The 16893-nt window shown below is 45.7% G+C and overlaps 2 protein-coding genes across 3 annotated transcripts in view; one reads left to right on the forward strand and one right to left on the reverse strand.

Annotated features, from left to right (window-relative positions):
• The window catches only part of JKAMP (JNK1/MAPK8 associated membrane protein), a 30947-nt gene extending 20665 nt beyond the window's left edge, over window positions 1-10282 (reverse strand). Inside the window, exons 1-3 of one of the 2 annotated variants that reach the window (XM_077464399.1) lie at window positions 10174-10266; window positions 7391-7518; window positions 5981-6072 (exon numbers count right to left, since the gene is read on the reverse strand). In XM_077464399.1, coding sequence (XP_077320525.1) covers window positions 5981-6072; window positions 7391-7460 — 162 coding nt within the window. In that variant the 5' untranslated portion in view covers window positions 7461-7518; window positions 10174-10266. Of the gene's footprint in view, window positions 1-5980; window positions 6073-7390; window positions 7519-10173 lie in introns of both variants that reach the window. The other variant, XM_077464400.1, reaches the window with a different exon arrangement.
• A 166-nt stretch (window positions 10283-10448) lies between these two features.
• Window positions 10449-16893, forward strand: part of L3HYPDH (trans-L-3-hydroxyproline dehydratase) — a 17220-nt gene continuing 10775 nt past the window's right edge. Inside the window, exons 1-3 of the mRNA XM_077464398.1 lie at window positions 10449-10990; window positions 12487-12656; window positions 12843-12965. Of these exons, the coding sequence (XP_077320524.1) occupies window positions 10507-10990; window positions 12487-12656; window positions 12843-12965 (777 nt within the window). The 5' untranslated portion in view covers window positions 10449-10506. The remainder of the gene's footprint in view (window positions 10991-12486; window positions 12657-12842; window positions 12966-16893) is intronic.

A 16893-nucleotide genomic window follows, 5' to 3' on the forward strand; every position in this document is an offset into this window, starting at 1 on the left:
CTGCTGCGATGCCTGATGAATTGGTATATGAAGGTAGGCATCCCTTAGGTCCAGGGATGCCATGAAGCATTCTGGGGTCAACAGCTTTGTGATGGAGAAAATTGTATCCATCCTGAAATGTTTGTACCGAATGAACCTGTTCAGGAATTTCAGATTCAGGATTAGACGGTACTTCCCTGAGGGTTTTTTCACCAGAAAAATATGTGAATAAAAACCCCCGCCCTGCTGGTTTACTGGGACTTGAATCAGAACCTCTTGCTGTATCAGCTCCTGTAACAACAGCTTCATTGCAGAGGCCTTCTCCTGATCCCTTGGCAATGTTGTCACATAAAACCTGCTCGGGGGTAGTTCTGAAAACTCCAACCTGTACCCCTGATTGACAACGCTCTTCACGAACAGATTTGGAGACAGCCTGTCCCATTGTTCGCGAAAAGCTGACAGTCTCCCCCCCACTGGGGAGATATTGTCACTTGTTCTTAGGGGACTGCTCTGGGGGAGATCTAAAGAGGACTCCACCCCTGCCTTTGCCCTTCTGTGAACCCCATCTGCTCTTGTGCTCCTGGTCTTTTTTATGGGACTGCTGAAAAGCACGAAAATTCTTTTTAGCAATCTGCTTTTTCTTAACTGGAAAAGCCTTCTTTTTATCGGCTGTTCTATCCAGCACAGACTCTAAATCAGGACCAAAGAGCAAGTCACCCGAGAAGGGAAGACCACACAGCTTGACCTTAGAGGCAGTGTCCCCATACCATGTTTTCAGCCAAACTGCTCTCCTGGCTGAATTTACAAGAGCCGAAGACCTAGCGGCCAGTTTAACTGATTCTGCTGATGCATCCGCCATGTATTTGACTGCATTCAGGATCAGTGGAAAGGACTCTAAGAGATCCTTGCGGGGTGTCCCCGCCTCAATATGGCTCTTCAGCTTCTCTACCCAACATTCCAGATTCCTGGCCACCACCGTAGCTGCCATTGCTGGTTTTAGACTGACTGACGCAGCATCCCAAGCTTTTTTAAGGATGGAGTCAGCTTTTTTGTCCATTGGGTCTTTAAGGATCCCCATATCTTCAAAGGCTAGATCCGTTCGTCTGGATACCTGCGAGAAAGCTGCATCGACTCTGGGTTTCTTGTTCCAAACCTCTGAGTCCTTATCTTCGAAGGGAAACCTTCTTTTGAGAGCTTTAGAGAAGAAAGGGGCTTTTTCTGGGTCCTTCCACTCCTTTCTCACTGAGTCTGAGAGGACCCTGTGGACAGGAAAAACTCGCCGTTTTGTTTCGTCCAACCCCTGGTACATTTTGTCATGAACTGACAGTTGTACTTTTTCTTCCTGAATTTCTAGAGTAGTGTAGATTGCTTTTAAAATATCATCTACTTCCTCTAGTGATAGCTTGAATTTGGAGCCCCTGCTATCTTCTTCCTCTTCCTCCTCCTCAGAATCCCTGAAGGAGATGAGAGTACTACCCCCTTCGTCTCCAGACTCTTCAGTTTCCACCTGTCTGGATGACGACGCCCTGGGGCTGGGCGGTAAGTTCTGAGGCTCGGTCTGTGCGGGAGGGTTTTGTATCAGGATGGACTTGACTGAACTCAAAGAGTTTGTCAGCTCTTTAACCGAAGAAAACAAATCCTTATATTGTTGAGATGTTTCCTCTTCCATCAATTCTCTGATACAATTTCTGCACATTGCCTTCTGCCATGAATCTCTGAGGGGGGTTTTGCAAGAAGGACATTTTCTCTGACCTGGTCTAGCTTTTCCTAGTGATTTTTCCTGAAACGACATACAGGTTTAATTCACTAAAAGCTCTCAACAACCAGTTGCTTAACACCAAGCCAGTGCAGAGACCCACCACCAAACAGACCTACTAGTGAGACCCCAGAACTAGGCTGCAAAAGGTCAGAGCGAAGTCCACCTCTGACCTGCAGCGACAGGCCCCCAAGAGGGGGGAACAAACAAAGACATACCCACAGTAAAGCAGAGGGTGCCAGTGCACCTTACGTACCTGGGCTGGACCGGTGCTGGGGGCGCCTGTCTCCGCCATAGCTGGCTTGCACTCTTCCATCGTTTGAGTGAGGCAGCTATTTTACAAACAGCTCTCATTTTAAATTTTCCCGGCCGCCGCGTCATCAAGGCCGGCCGGAAGCGGAAGCACACGGTCACCTGACCCGCCCCATGACCCCTGCGTTCCAGGCGCTGAACCACGGCGCCACGCCCCCTCAGAGCGCCCGCGCGTCACCGTGAACGACGCCGTCGCCGCCCGGGACCCGGCGCCGAAAACGGAGCCATGCCGCTGACCTGCAGCGGCCTCCGCCAGCAACAGAGCCCTCCCTGCGCTAACAAGCGGACACCGGGCACCCGACGCCGGCACTCCGAGGGTCCTTACTCCCGTGAGATGGCGGGACCAGGAGCTCCAGGAGTCCTCTCCCCGTGGAGATGCTGCTGGGGGTCAAAGAGAAACAACCTGCAACAAAAGGTAAGCCTTACTCCCCTGCAGAGAGTGTAGCTCTCCCTGGTTCAGGCACATGCTTCCTCCAAGGAGGAAACACAATAACTGAAGCCATGGAGGAAGAGGAGGTGTTTTTAAAGTGGGCATGTGTTTCCTGATTGCAAGGTGGAGCTACACTCTCCGGGGTTGTCCTGAAAGGCGATTTGAGAAAAAATAATAATAAAATTGGGCTAACCTTACTGTTGTCTTATTTTTTAAATTTAAAAAAAGCTTGTAAGACCACTGGGAAAATACTGCGCAACAGAAAGTATTGTAACAACCACCATTTTATTCTCTAGGGTGTTAGGGAAAAAAAAAAGTGTATAATGTTTTAACAACAAAACTTAGAAAAAGGCTCTGTTCTTAAGTGGTTAACTTTGGACAGGACCCACATAGGTTTTATTTTTAGCCTTTTAAACCGATTGTCCATAGGAATAGATTTTGCTGTGTGTTTGTATACAGTCAATTTGAAACATTCCCATTTCTGTTCTGTGCTTCTTAACGACAACATTCCCTCCCAGTCTAAATCTTGGAGAGCAGCTCTAATCCTTGGAAAATTATGTGTTTTTAGAATGTGTTTGCGGTTTACAGTTAACATTAAATGAAATCATGCTCTTAAATTTCGCAGACCTGCAATACTACAAAAGAATAGCGTGCCTAACTAATTCCAGGATACCGATATTCATCGTACACTTTTTTTTTTTTAAAAGGGGATGCACACCCAAAAACTCTTATTTTCTTCCTTTTTGTTAGATAAAAACATCAATGTTATACCTGTTTGATGAGCTACCTGTTAATCCTGCAAGCTAATCCATCTGTGCTGCCTTATAAGTTAAAAAGTTCTCACTTATTTCTGAGGACTACAGCACTCAGTCCCTCTATGTTAGGAAGAAGAAGGGAGGTGTGGAGTCCTGTAGTCCTATCATGTTTCTGTTATCCTGATACAAAATAGAGTGGGTAGCGTTGTCTACCTAAAACAGGAAGCATATTTTCTACAAATAAGTCAGAAAAAAAAAAAATACACGGCTGCGACCACCCCGTCTAAAGACCGGTTTGCTGTAATTACATTTTTGTTGTTGGGATTAGACAAACTTTAAAATGTTTGTAAGCCCAACACAACATTAGCAATATACCCGTTGATCCTGCCAGCAGCCTCAGTTTTTTGGATTGTAACATCAACATTTTGGTGGAGGGCCAATCACAGCGGCCCTTTACCATGTGATTATCTGATCACATGTAAACAGACTTCCCGTTATCGGCAGCCCTTTCCTACCAGGCTGTGTCTGTGTGAGGAAAGGAGAGCTGTCAACTAGCAAGACTGTCAGTGCATTGTTTACACTGATAATCAGTGCAGCCTATCAGTGCCACCTAACAATGCCCATCCATGCCGTCTACCAGTGCTCATCAATGGCGCCTATCAGTACAGCTTATGAGTGCTGCTCATCAATGCCCATCAGCGGAGCCTATCAGTGCCCATCAATGCCACCCACCTCCTCAGCAGGGCTCAAAGCGGAGAGGTCTCTCTCATACAGCTCCGAGCTGGCCTGGCATTAACAGTTCTCACTCCCTCGCACGGATGGGAAAGGAGACACCACAGGAAGTGTGAAGCTAATGTCGGAGCTGCATTTGATCAAGAAATCATACTTCCCTGTGTGCACACAGGAATGGAGGGAATGGGCAGGAGCCGGGAGGAGGAGTAGCAGATCGGCTGTCTCCTTTCACCTCCGTGCGAGTTAGAGGGAGGGAGAACTGTCAGTGTTGGGCGGGAGCCGGTACCTATTTTTTTTGACAGGTACCCATCCCCACTTCATTGGAGACCTCGCCACGTCGAGATCCCATGGAAGTTCGCCCCTCCTGCCACTAGGCCATTCAGAAGGCTCCACTGCCGGTTTATCTTACAACGAATGGTGGCAGCAATAGCCAGGTGCGCCCACAGAAGGCAGCTCCCGAGCCGCTGTGTCCATTTGCAGAAGGAGCTGTGGCTCAGCCCTGGGTCTTCTAACTGGCTCACTGGTTGTGATTGACAGCAATGGCTCCCGCTGCTGCCAAAGGCCAAACAGGAGTGCGAGTCTCCAGAGAGCAAAGGTTCTTGTAGAGCATCGCTGGATTGAAAGAAGTCTCAGTTAAGTATTTGGGGGGGGGGGGGGGGGGGGTCGGCTGCTGCACACATAGAATGCATGTAGGTAAAAAACCTTGTGCCTTTACAACCACTTTAACCGCTAGCCGACCAGCCTCCACAGTTATACTGCGGCAGCATGGCTCAGCTGTGCGAATCGCCATTATGTTAAATCGGTAACATAAAACGGCCACTAGGGGGCGCTTGCGCGCCTCCCGAGGTACGCACGCTCGCTCGCACCCCGAGCTGATGCGAGTGCCCGGCGGTCTCGATCACGGCACACGGAGAACCGGGAGCTGTGTAAAACACAGTTTTTGGTTCTTTGAGCAGTGAACTGACAGATTGTCTGTTCATACAGAGTATGAACAGTGATCTGTTAGTTTCCCTGCCCAGTCTCACCCCCCCCACCCTTCAGTTAGAACACTCCCTAGGACACATTAACCCCTTCACTGCCCATGACATTTTTACAGTAATCAATGCAATTTTAATCACACTGATCGCTGTATTAATGCCAAAGGTCCCAAAAAAAAAAGTGTCAAAATTGTCCAACGTGTCTGCCATAATGTCACAGTCATGAAAAAATAAATAAATAAAATAGCTGATCGCCATTACGAATAAAAAATAAATAAATAATTATTAATAAAAATGCCATAAAACGATCCCCTATTTTGTACACGCTATAACTTTTGCGCAAACCAATCAACATACGCTTATTGCAATTTATTTTTTTTAACCAAAAATATGTAGAAGAACATGTATTGGCCTAAACTGAGGAAAAACATTTTTTTTTTAAATATTTGTTTGGGGATATTATAGGAAAAATGTAAAAATAATGTGTTTTTTTTCAAAATCGCCACTTTTTTGTGTTTATAGTGCAAAAAATAAAAACCACAGAGGTGATCAAATACCACCAACAGACGCCAATTTTGTTTGGGAGCCACGCCGCATGACTGTGCAATTGTCAGTTAAAGCGACGCAGTGCAGAATCGCAAAAAGTGGTCTGGTCTTTGGCCAGCCAAATGGTCCGGGGTTTAAGCGGTTAAACAAATTGTGATCCCATTCTGTATGCCAATTGGGATGGGATTGGAGATAGGAGAAGCAATTGGGGAGGGCTGATGAAAGAAAGTATTATGGAAAATTCTTTCAAGCATATCAGATGATTACAGATATTAATAGAATTTTACTATGCTGTTGTATTGAATAAAAAAAAAATAAAAAAAAATAAAAAAAAAACCTTTACAGATACTTTAAAGTGAACCCTGCCCCATCGACTTCTCCTGCCTCAATTAGAAACTTACCAATAGCTGCATGGAACAGATCTGTAAACTTCAATGTAATGCACATTTAGAAAGGAACCAGCAAATGATCACATTCTTACTGTACAACTCACCCCGCACTCTCCATACGTTTCATTGGAGCCATTGGAGAAAAGGATAGGTTTTCCGCAATAGAGGCCAATGCATGTCTTGCCTGTTTCCACAGCTGAAAATGACAAAGGATGTAAATAGAAGTAAGAAACACCATTCAAATAATGATCTCAACACTTAAAGCTGGATTCCAGGCAAACAGCTAAAATACACATATGTAAATAGTCCTATTTGCCCATCCAGACCTAAGACTTGCACATCTCTGCTGGCCTGAACACCTGACTTTTCTCTGCTGCAATTAAGTAATGCAGGCAGGTATAGGCTAGAGAGTGAGGTGACAGCAACAGAATGATGAGGTCATCTCTCTACTCTCTCCTCCTGTCACCGCTAGCAGCGAGCGTGCATCTTCACTCCTCTTCCTTCTGGGGCCACAAATTACGGCTTTGTGACTGGCCAGAGTTGCGTGACATCAACAAAGTTGAGGCTCTTAAACCGCTTGAGCTCTCTGCCTGTCACCATTTTTCTATTGGTGTCAGAAAAAATAAAATTCACAAGTTATTCATGCTAATAGAAGAGCAAATCAGCAAACAGAAATGACACATCGTGCTCTTAAATGAGACAAGTACACACTATAGAGAAATATGTTTTATTCATATTTCATGATCGAGGTTAACAATCACTTTAAAAGCAGAGCTCCACCCAAAAGGGGAAGCTCAGCTTGTTTGCACCCTCTCCCCCTCCACATTTGGCACTTTTTTTTTGGGGGGGGAGTGGGTACCTGGTTTTGACAGGTATTTGCTTCCACTTCAGGCTCAGATCACGGCGGGGAACTGGGATGGAAGTTCAGCCCCTTCTTTCCCTGCAGTGTTCTGGGACACATCACAGGCCCCAGAAGACTACGGGACCATTCACAAGACACAGCATGACTTGCACATGCATAGTAGGAAACTGGCTGTGAAGCCACAAGGCTTCACTTCCTGTTTCCCTTACTTCAGATGCCAGCGCCAGCACCCGAGGCCGATTGAAGAATCTTCTCGTGTGAGGATATCACTGGATCCAGGGGTAGGCAAGTATATACTAAAAGTCAGCAGCCTGGAGCTCCGCTTTAAGCCTACCAAATCAGATTTTCTCACATTTTTGGGAACGCTGCAGGTGTAAGTTGGACTTTCTAGATGTAGGATGGAATTTACCTTAACTATCCACAGGAGGGTTGTGGGATGTTGGAAAGATATTCAACATTGTGTTATAGTTTTTCTGGCCAATACAGGGTTCTAGTGATCACGAGATCTCTATAGTCCAGAACACACATCTTTGGGTGAAGAGAGCAGAGAAGCTTAAAAAGGAGCCCTGTCCCCCACCTATGCAAATGTTTCCTTTTTTAAACCCCCTCTTTTTTTTTTTTTTTTTACGTTATACACAATAAACATACTCACACATATACCCAGCAAATCCAGCGGCATTCTGTTGTAATCCACCACCGTGCACCAGGTCCAGCACTGCCATCTTCCTTCACATCATCATTGGAAGCCAGCTGTCTTTCTTAGCTTCTTGCATCTGCCCCCTGATAATGCAACGCAGCACAACCCATCAGATGCAGATTACACTAAAACCTTTTGGGACACATGATGCGAGTATCTCAGGCAAGCTGGGGATTCATCAGGCCAGCATTTGCAAAAAATAAAAAAATACCTGCAATTGTGGATACGAGGCAAATATTTGCCAGTACAATATGAATCTTCAGATAAAGGCTCCTTTCACAGGACAGATCGGGTCCGCCAGAAAAAACTGACAGGCGAACCCGATAGGTCCATTCTCCTCTATGGAGCGGTGGTTGTAAACAAACGTGAATTCGTTTACACCCACCGACATCTAATCTGAAAGGTGAGAATACCGCATTAAGAAAAGAAAAAAAAAACATTATAATAATAATAAAATATATATATCTGCTAAATGTGGGATACATACAAATAGTAAATGGAAAAGGATGTAGCAGCGCTAAAGGGTGAAAAATACTAGGTGTAAAACATGTGACATATATATATTCTAATCACCAAAACATGAACAACCAAATATTGAAAAAGATAAAAATAAAAAAAGTACATATAATGGGGGGGGGAAATAATTATAATATAATTTTTTTTTTTTTTCCCCCATTATATGTACTTTTTATTTTTTATTATTTTTTCAATTTAGTTTTTTCAATATTTGGTTGATCATGTTTTGGTGATTAGAATATATATATATATATGTCACATGTTTTACACCTAGTATTTTTCACCCTTTAGCACTGCTACATCCTTTTTCATCTAATCTGATGCGATACGATAAAAAAAATAAAAAAATAAAAAGGGGATCCATTCCCCCTTCAGTGTAGTGGATCGAATCAGATGGCAGTCGGTGTAAATGGACAGGGGGGGGGGGGGTCTGTTTATATCTGACCGCCCCACAGAAGGAAAGCGGGCTGCGCCTGCTCTAAATAAGCAGAGTGGACATGGACTAACGGATAAATCCCCCACTGAACAAGCGGACTCCTAGCGGGGCCTGCCCTGCGTGTGGAAGGGGCCAACTTTTTTTTCATTGAAGAATGATTACATCATAGCAGAAAAGTGCGACATTTTAGAACCATGCAGGAGCCCTCTGTGAGGCGGATGATTTAAAATTACTATTAAAAGGATAAGTTCATATTAATAAAAATTCAATTTTTCATGTATTATTCGTTTTTCTCAGGAGCAAAATCTCAGCATAGCTGTCTGCCCGAACCTCCCATATGGGCAAACAGGTACTGGAGAACAAAAAACCAATCAACAAACTAGGAGGGTGCTCACCAGTGCCCATGCAGTTCATTGAAAACAATCCATCTGTCACAGTGGAAGATGGGACTTGTAGTCCATTCATTCACAGAACTCTGAATGAATGACTCAGCTGTATGGGTGGAGCCCTGCACAGCCACGCTGTTTTTAAATTGTGACAGTGCATGCAGGGAGAGGATCCCCCACCCCCTGTCACAGGGAAATCAGAAATGCGGGGAAAGGTTGCAGAACATGCTACACCCCAAATACAGATGTAACATGTTCAGAAAGGTGAACTCATCCTTTAATATGAAATAAATCATAAGGCCAAAAGATTTCTCAAAAAAGGATAACCTCGAAGCGGACCTTTACTACCCCGATCCTCTATAGCTCCCTGCATGCCCTTTCCCCCCGCAATATAAATTGCTGTTTGTTTTACTATTTTTGCCCAGCACCTCCCCCCACCACCATTCTTGCCCAGGCAGGACTGATGTGTCCCTGCTCCCTCAACCTCCTGGGATATATGCCAACCACATATCTCAGGAGGCTGCAGAACAACAGTCAATGGGTGGAGGTGACACACATCATAGGGGGGTAAGGCTGGATGCCTGACCCTAGAAGTGTCAATCAGTATTCAATAACTAAGGAGGATCAAGACAGTTGTGTGGGGCCTTAGCTATTGCAGCTGGTCTGCAGATTGCAGCAGGACAACACTGGATGGACAGGACAGTATGGACAACATCACACGTGCGGCTGGGGTGGGGGGGGGGGTAAAACTAGGTGGCTGAGCCATAGTTTTATGAACTGCACCCCTATAACCAAACTCTGCGGATGGTAGGGGGGGTTATACACATGTTGTGGCCATGGTAAAAATGTTACCCCGTCTGGTGCGGTCCAGTCATGCGATTGGGGCTGTGCTGCAACCATCCTGCACCCGCATGGTGATGCAGACTTTTCAGGGTAAAACAGGCAGTAAGAAGGAGGTGTGTCACTCGCTAGCAAATACCCTCTGAAAAGTGATCCGCTGGGAATTGTTTTTAAGGTCCAGCACAGGCTGCCACAAGTGTAAATAAATCCAATCTGAATGGAGGATAACCTGACATTACAGGTAAGTAGGGACTGGAAAAAAAAAAAAGAAGAGAAGTTCCTTATATATAATCCTCCCATTTATATCTAGAAAGAAACTCATTCTTGTGAACAATTATAGGAAACCCTTTAATTAAAGGACATGTCCACTTGGCTGTGACTTGTCCCCTCCAATATACTGCTTCTCACCTCTATTACAGGACCAAAGCCCCCCTCTTGACCTCCCCCTGCAGCCCCATCCCCCTCCTCGCCTGCCATATCCCCCCCCCACACCCTTGTGTGCTGTGGCTCAGTGTCCCCCCTGTGTGTGTCTCTTATTATCTTCTACTCCATAAACTCACCCATCAAGAGCCAGGGTCAGGATCACCCATCTGCAGGCATAACCAACACTTCCGGGTCTGAGTCTGCGGATATCGTGACGTCCTCAACATCACGTGATATGGAATGGGACGAGGTAGCTACAGAAGCCATCTTTACCCTGGGCAGTGTTGGCAAACCTTGTGTAATTGCAAAACTGTTTATTAGTACAGTTAGAATTACATTTAAATTCTTGTTGGTCACTGCTCGAGACAAATACTATTGTTTTACAGCCGAAGTAAAGCAAACAAAGTTTTTCCCACAATAAAGATGGCCGCTGCCAGTTTGCTGCCCTGCCAGTCCTGCGGTGAAGTATAATGTCGGCGCTGAAGTTTCGTTTACCCCCGAATGATGGGCCGGTGCTGTCGGTGGTGGACATGCACGCGGGCGGGGAGCCGCTGCGGATTATTCTGAGCGGAGCCCCGGTGCCGGATGGGAGCACAGTGCTGGAGAAGAGGCGCTGGGTGCGGGAACACATGGACTGGGTCCGTCGCCTGCTGATGCTGGAGCCCCGGGGGCACCGGGACATGTACGGAGCTCTGCTGGTGCCCAGCGAGGTGCCGGAGGCCCACCTAGGGGTGCTGTTCATGCACAATGAGGGCTACAGCACCATGTGTGGGCACGCCGTCATCGCCCTGGGCCGCTTCGCAGTGGATTATGGGCTGGTGGAACCTCAGGGGCGGGACACTCCGGTCAATATACACTGCCCCTGCGGAGTGGTGCAAGCCTATGTCTCCCATGATGAGGGGCGCAGTGGACGTGTACGCTTCCATAGTGTCCCAGCCTTCACCCTCTGCACAGGTAATTGTTATCATCAACATATGTGATCACATCACCCTCTGTACTGTCTGTTATTGCATTACCGACCCCGGAGGCCCTCGGTTACTAGCACTTCCGCTGTAGAGTATGGTAGTACTTCACCCTTTTGCACAGATCTTACCTCTTCTACTGTTTTTTTTAACATGTCGAAACAGGAATTAAGCCCTCCAGACCTTGTCATGTGGCCCTCGCACCCAGTTTTGCAGCCGGAATGTGGCGTAACGCCTTTCCGCTACCTCCAGCTCTCAGATGCAGGAAAGCTTCGGGAGGAGGTTGGGGTTGTACACTGTGCATATCACACCCCTAAACTCTGTACACAGTGCACCCCTGAACTCTATATGATAAAACACGCCTGAACGCTGCACTCTGTACACGGCACACGCCTGAACACTGCACTCTGTACACGGCACACGCCTGAACACTGCACTCTGTACACGGCACACGCCTAAACGCTGCACTCTGTACACGGCACACGCCTGAACTCTGCATGTAATGCACTCTTGAACCCTGCACTCCTGTACATAGCATAATCCGGAGCTCTGTACATAAAACACTCCTGAACCCTACACTCTGTACATAGTATATTTTTCTGCAAAAATATGTGCATTTATTATTTTTTCTGTAAAGGTGAATTTATCCTTTAAATTGTATAACTATATTGCATATTTATAAGTAGATTTATAATTACACTGTAAGTACATGGATCCATGGGGTTATAATGGATATATTGCAAGATGTTAGAATACACTTATAAATCTAATTATAAATATACTTCTAAATGTACCCAAATTTGTGTTTGCTTTTATTATTTTTCATTCAAAAAATGTTTGGTTCTATACAAAACCAGAATAAAGAAGGCAATATACAGTCAGCCATATGATGGGAACATCACAATACAAGGTACATAGAGAACAGTAGGGCGCCATGCTTTATTATTTCATTTATTTGTATACTATACATATTTTATTTAAAACCCAACTCCAGGTTTACTATGACTTTAAATAGTTTTTTGGGCCAAGCTAGTAGCGAGGGAAAAGAGACGGGGCCATTGCTCCTCCTGGCCAAACAGGAAGCGCGTCCTGAGACCCGATTGAGTGGGAGTCTGAAGACTCCCTGGCCATCTGGGTCTCAGGGTCCCGCCTTTCTGATTGGCCGTGAGGAGAATTGTGAAGACAATAGAGCATATTAATTTGCTATTTTCACACAACTGGGTGGCCTCAGGGCATAGTGCTCTGCGCCCCGAGCCTACCTTTTTTGAAGCCAATTAGAGCCTCAGGCTCTAATCATGTGCTTTAAAAAAAACATTGAAATCCATGCATCTGGTGCCCTGCATGTAGATTAGGGGATGGCGCATAGATTAGGGGGGTGGCACCCCTGTGCCCCTTATGGACAGGCCACCACTGAGTGTAAGGCTATCTTTATTCTTTAAACAACCTCTCTCCTTACACTGATGCTCTGCTGATGTTTTGTGTGTGCAGATGTCCCGGTTGATGTGCCCGGCTATGGGACAGTAGTAGTGGACATAGCATATGGAGGAGCCTTCTATGCCTTTGTAAGTGCAGAGAGGTTTGGCCTGGATGTGTGCACCTCTAAGACGAGGGATCTGGTAGATGCTGCAGCTGCAGTGACTGATGCCGTGAAGGCTCAGGTAGGGTACACTGCCCGCTCCTACCAATCCACTGACCACTCTGGTCCTTTGTGCCCCTATTCTCCTGTCCCACCACTGATAGATTAACAGATACTAATATTTCTTACTTCAGCACATAATAAAACTAACACCTCTTCTCTCTCATTGTAAACCTTTACTGAATGGTCTTCCGGATTTCTTTTTCAGGTTAAAATCAGCCATCCAGACAGCGAAGATCTGGCTTTCTTATATGGCACAATACTGACTGATGGAAAGGATGAATACAGCGAGGAGCCCACTGCCAATATCTGTATATTCGCAGATTCCCAGGTAGCAATCTATTGACCCAAAGCAAAAACCACCTGTGTGAAAGAACTTAAAGAGGTTGTAAACCTCAATTAAATATGAACAAGGCATATCCCTCTATAGTGTGTGCTTGTCTCAGTTAAGTGTCAATTCTGTCTGCTGCTTCGTTCCTCTGCTGTGAGCTTGAATCAGTTCTGACAAGTTTCCTGAACCAAGCGAAAAAAGGTGACAGGGGAGGGATCTCCAGCAGAGTGACAGTCTCAGCTCTGTCCCTGTGTGCTATGTGAAGAGGGTGTGTCTCTTCCCTCCAATCAGCTCTCAGAGCTCTCCTCACTGAGCTCTGCTGAGTGTAACTTCAGATCTTTGCCCCCTTTTTCCTGAACATTCAGACAAGCTTTATAATTCAGCACTTTGAACAGCTGTAGAGAAGACAAAACAGCAGATAAACAGGTATAACGTATGTAGGAGGATTTGTTTAATCTCTGTACATCACCTGAAACCAGTCACTTTAGTGGGTAAATTTAAGGGTTTACAACCACTTTAACCACTTTCTGTCCGGCCTATAGCAGAATGATGGCCGGGAAGTGGTTCAGTTATCCTGACTGGGCATCATACGACATCCAGCAGAATAACATGCAGGCGCCTGCCTGCAGCGTGTCAGTCTGACACGCGCATCTCCGATTGTGGTAAGAAGCCTCTGACAGAAGTTTCTTACCGCATGATCAACTGTGACCGATCATCACGTGAACCAGGAAGTGCCGGTAAATGGCATTACTCAGTTTGCGCTGACAGGGAGAGCCGATCGGTGGATCTCCCTGTCAGAGGGCTCTGTGCTGATAATCAGGGGAGGGGAGTTGCAACCAGAAGGTTTTTTTTTTTTTTTGGTTTTTTTTTTTGTACCTTCCAATATAGAGAATGCATTAAGGTAAAAAAAAAAAAAACTTTCAGCCTTTCAAACCACTTCAATTGTTAGGATTTACATACACTTTAATCTGCTCCAAAGGATAACCATGTTTAAGGACCTGGAAGGCTGGCAAGAAATATTCTGTGCACTTTAAAATCTATTTCCAGAAAAAGTCCGCTACAACCGAATAACTAAGTCCTTTGTGTTGTAAACTGGAGGGAAAGTAGCCAGCGTTTTTGGCAGAGGTTAGAAATAGAAGCCGTCAGGTCAGGTCTCCTTTAAGTGGGGAGATGGTTACCTAAAATCTGTATTAATTGATTAACATGAAAGCTTGCTGAAATAAAAGAAAAAAAACAGTTGGGCATGTTTTTTAAATATCAGTAGACAGGCCTATTCAATTGGCAGTGTTTGTTACAAGCTGCTAGAGTGATTAGTGCTGAAAGGAATGCCAAGAACGGCTCAGCCACACAAACCCAGGAACTTGACTGTCAAGCTGTCAGCAGGTCCTGGTGTTGTAAACCCTTAAATATACCCAGTTATGGGACTATTCTCAGATGATACACAGAGACACAAATCATTCTACATAAGTTATACCTGTCTGCAGCCTTCTCTTCTCTACATCCATTTTAAGTGAACTGATTTTTTTTAAAGCGTGTCAGAGTTTCTAAAAAATGGGCAGGGAGCTGAAATTACACTCTGCAGAGCTCGGTGAGGAGAGATCTGAGAGTTGATTGGAGAGAAGGCACACATGTTTCACACGGGAATGAAGCTGAGGCTGTCAATCAGCTGGAGATCCCTCCCTTGTCACCTTTTTTTTCCCCCTTGGTGTCAGGAAAACTTGTCAGAAGGGACTTGTCCTGATAGAGGAAAGAAGCAGCAGACAGAAATTACACTTAGAGCTCCGAATTGAGACAAGTACACACTATGGAGAGTTATGCTTTCTTCATATTTCATGTCTGAGGTTTACAATAGGGTGGGTGACCAGACGTGCCCGGACTGAGCACACTGCCCCTGCAGCCAGACTGTCCCTGGTTTTGTCCCCGGCAGGCAGGGGTGGCACTAGGTGCAGGGCCGATCCTGGGTAGGTTCTGAGGGCGGGGGGGGTGGGGGTTATGGGGCCGAATCCAGTGGCATACCAAAGGGGGTCAGTCCACCCTGGGTGCCACACACTGTGTCAGGACAGCTTTAATTTGATTCGCCGGGCGCCTGCCGTCACACAAAGTCCTGCCTCCTGGTTGGCCTACTTTGATAGACGGCACACTTGTCCAATGCCAGGACACGTGCTGTCTATCACAGGCAGGAGGTGGGACTCATGTGATGGCAGGAGCTCGGCAATTCAAATTAAAACTGTCACAGCGGGCGACGCTGGCCTGTGTGGTGATCCGGCCGGCTCTCCTCTTCCTCTCTGATCCCCTGCACTGGTGAGGCTGCATTGGATGGGCACTGGTGAGACCTGCATTCTTTACAGTGGTGTGAAAAAGTGTTTGCCCCCTTCCTCATTTCCTGTTCCTTTGCATGTTTGTCACACTTAAGTGTTTCGGAACATCAAACCAATTTAAACAATAGTCAAGGACAACACAAGTAAACACAAAATGCAATTTGTAAATGAAGGTGTTTATTATTAAAGGTGAAAAAAAATCCAAACCATCATGGCCCTGTGTGAAAAAGTGATTGCCCCCTAAACCTAATAACTGGTTGGGCCACCCTTAGCAGCAACAACTGCAACCAAGCGTTTGCGATAACGTGCAATGAGGCTTTTACAGCGTCCTGGAGGAATTTTGGCCCACTCATCTTTGCAGAATTGTCCTAATTCAGTTACATTAGAGGGTTTTCGAGCATGAACGGCCTTTTTAAGGTCATACCACAACATCTCAATAGGATTCAGGTCAGGACTTTGGCTAGGCCACTCCAAAGTCTTCATTTTGTTTTTCTTCAGCCATTCGGTGGTGGACTTGCTGGTGTGTTTAGGATCATTGTCCTGCTGCAGAACCCAAGTTCGTTTCAGCTTGAGTACACGAACAGATGGTCGGACATTCGCCTTCAGGATCTCTTGGTAGACAGCAGAATTCATAGTTCCTTTTATCACGGCAAGTCTTCCAGGTCCTGAAGCAGCAAAACAGCCCCAGACCATCACACTACCACCACCATATTTTACTGTTGGTATAATGTTCTTTTTATGAAATGCAGTGTTCCTTCTACGCCAGATATACTTGGACACACACCTTCCAAAGAGTTCCACTTTTGTCTCATCGGTCCACAGAATGTTGTCCCAAAAGTCTTGGGGATCATCAAGATGTGTTGTGGAGAAATTGAGATGAGCTTTGATGTTCTTTTTGCTCAGCAGTGGTTTTCTCCTTGGAACTCTGCCATGCAGGCCATTTTTGCCCAGTCTTTTCCTGATGGTGGAGGCATGAACGCTGACCTTAACTGAGGCAAGTGAGGCCTGCAGTTCCTTGGACGTTGTTGTGGGGTCTTTTGTGACCTCTTGGATGAGTCGTCGCTGCACTCTTGGGGTAATTTTGGGCGGCCGGCCACTCCTGGGAAGGTTCACCACTGTTCCATGTCTTCGCCATTTGTGGATAATGGCTCTCACTGTGGTTCGCTGGATTCCCAAAGCTTTGGAAATGGCTTTATAACCCTTTCCAGACTGATAGATCTCAATTACTTTCTTTCTCAATTGTTTCTGAATTTCTTTGGGTCTCGGCATGATGTGTAGCTTTTAAGGATCTTCTGGTGGACCTTACTGTGTCAAGCAGCTCCTATTTAAGTGATGCCTTGATTGTGAACAGGTGTGGCAATAATCAGGCCTGGGTGTGGCTAGAGAAATTGAACTCAGGTGTGGACAACCAGAGTTATAGTATGTTTTAACAAGGGGGGCAATCACTTTTTCACACAGGGCCATGATGGTTTGGATTTTTTTTCACCTTTAATAATAAACACCTTCATTTACAAATTGCATTTTGTGTTTACTTGTGTTGTCCTTGACTATTGTTTAAATTGGTTTGATGTTCCGAAACACTTAAGTGTGACAAACATGCAAAGGAACAG

Source organism: Lithobates pipiens, unplaced genomic scaffold (genome assembly GCF_037356315.1).
Source record: "Lithobates pipiens isolate NorthernLeopardFrog02 unplaced genomic scaffold, aLitPip1_a1.2 Scaffold_30, whole genome shotgun sequence".
In the NCBI taxonomy this organism is placed as follows: domain Eukaryota; kingdom Metazoa; phylum Chordata; class Amphibia; order Anura; family Ranidae; genus Lithobates; species Lithobates pipiens.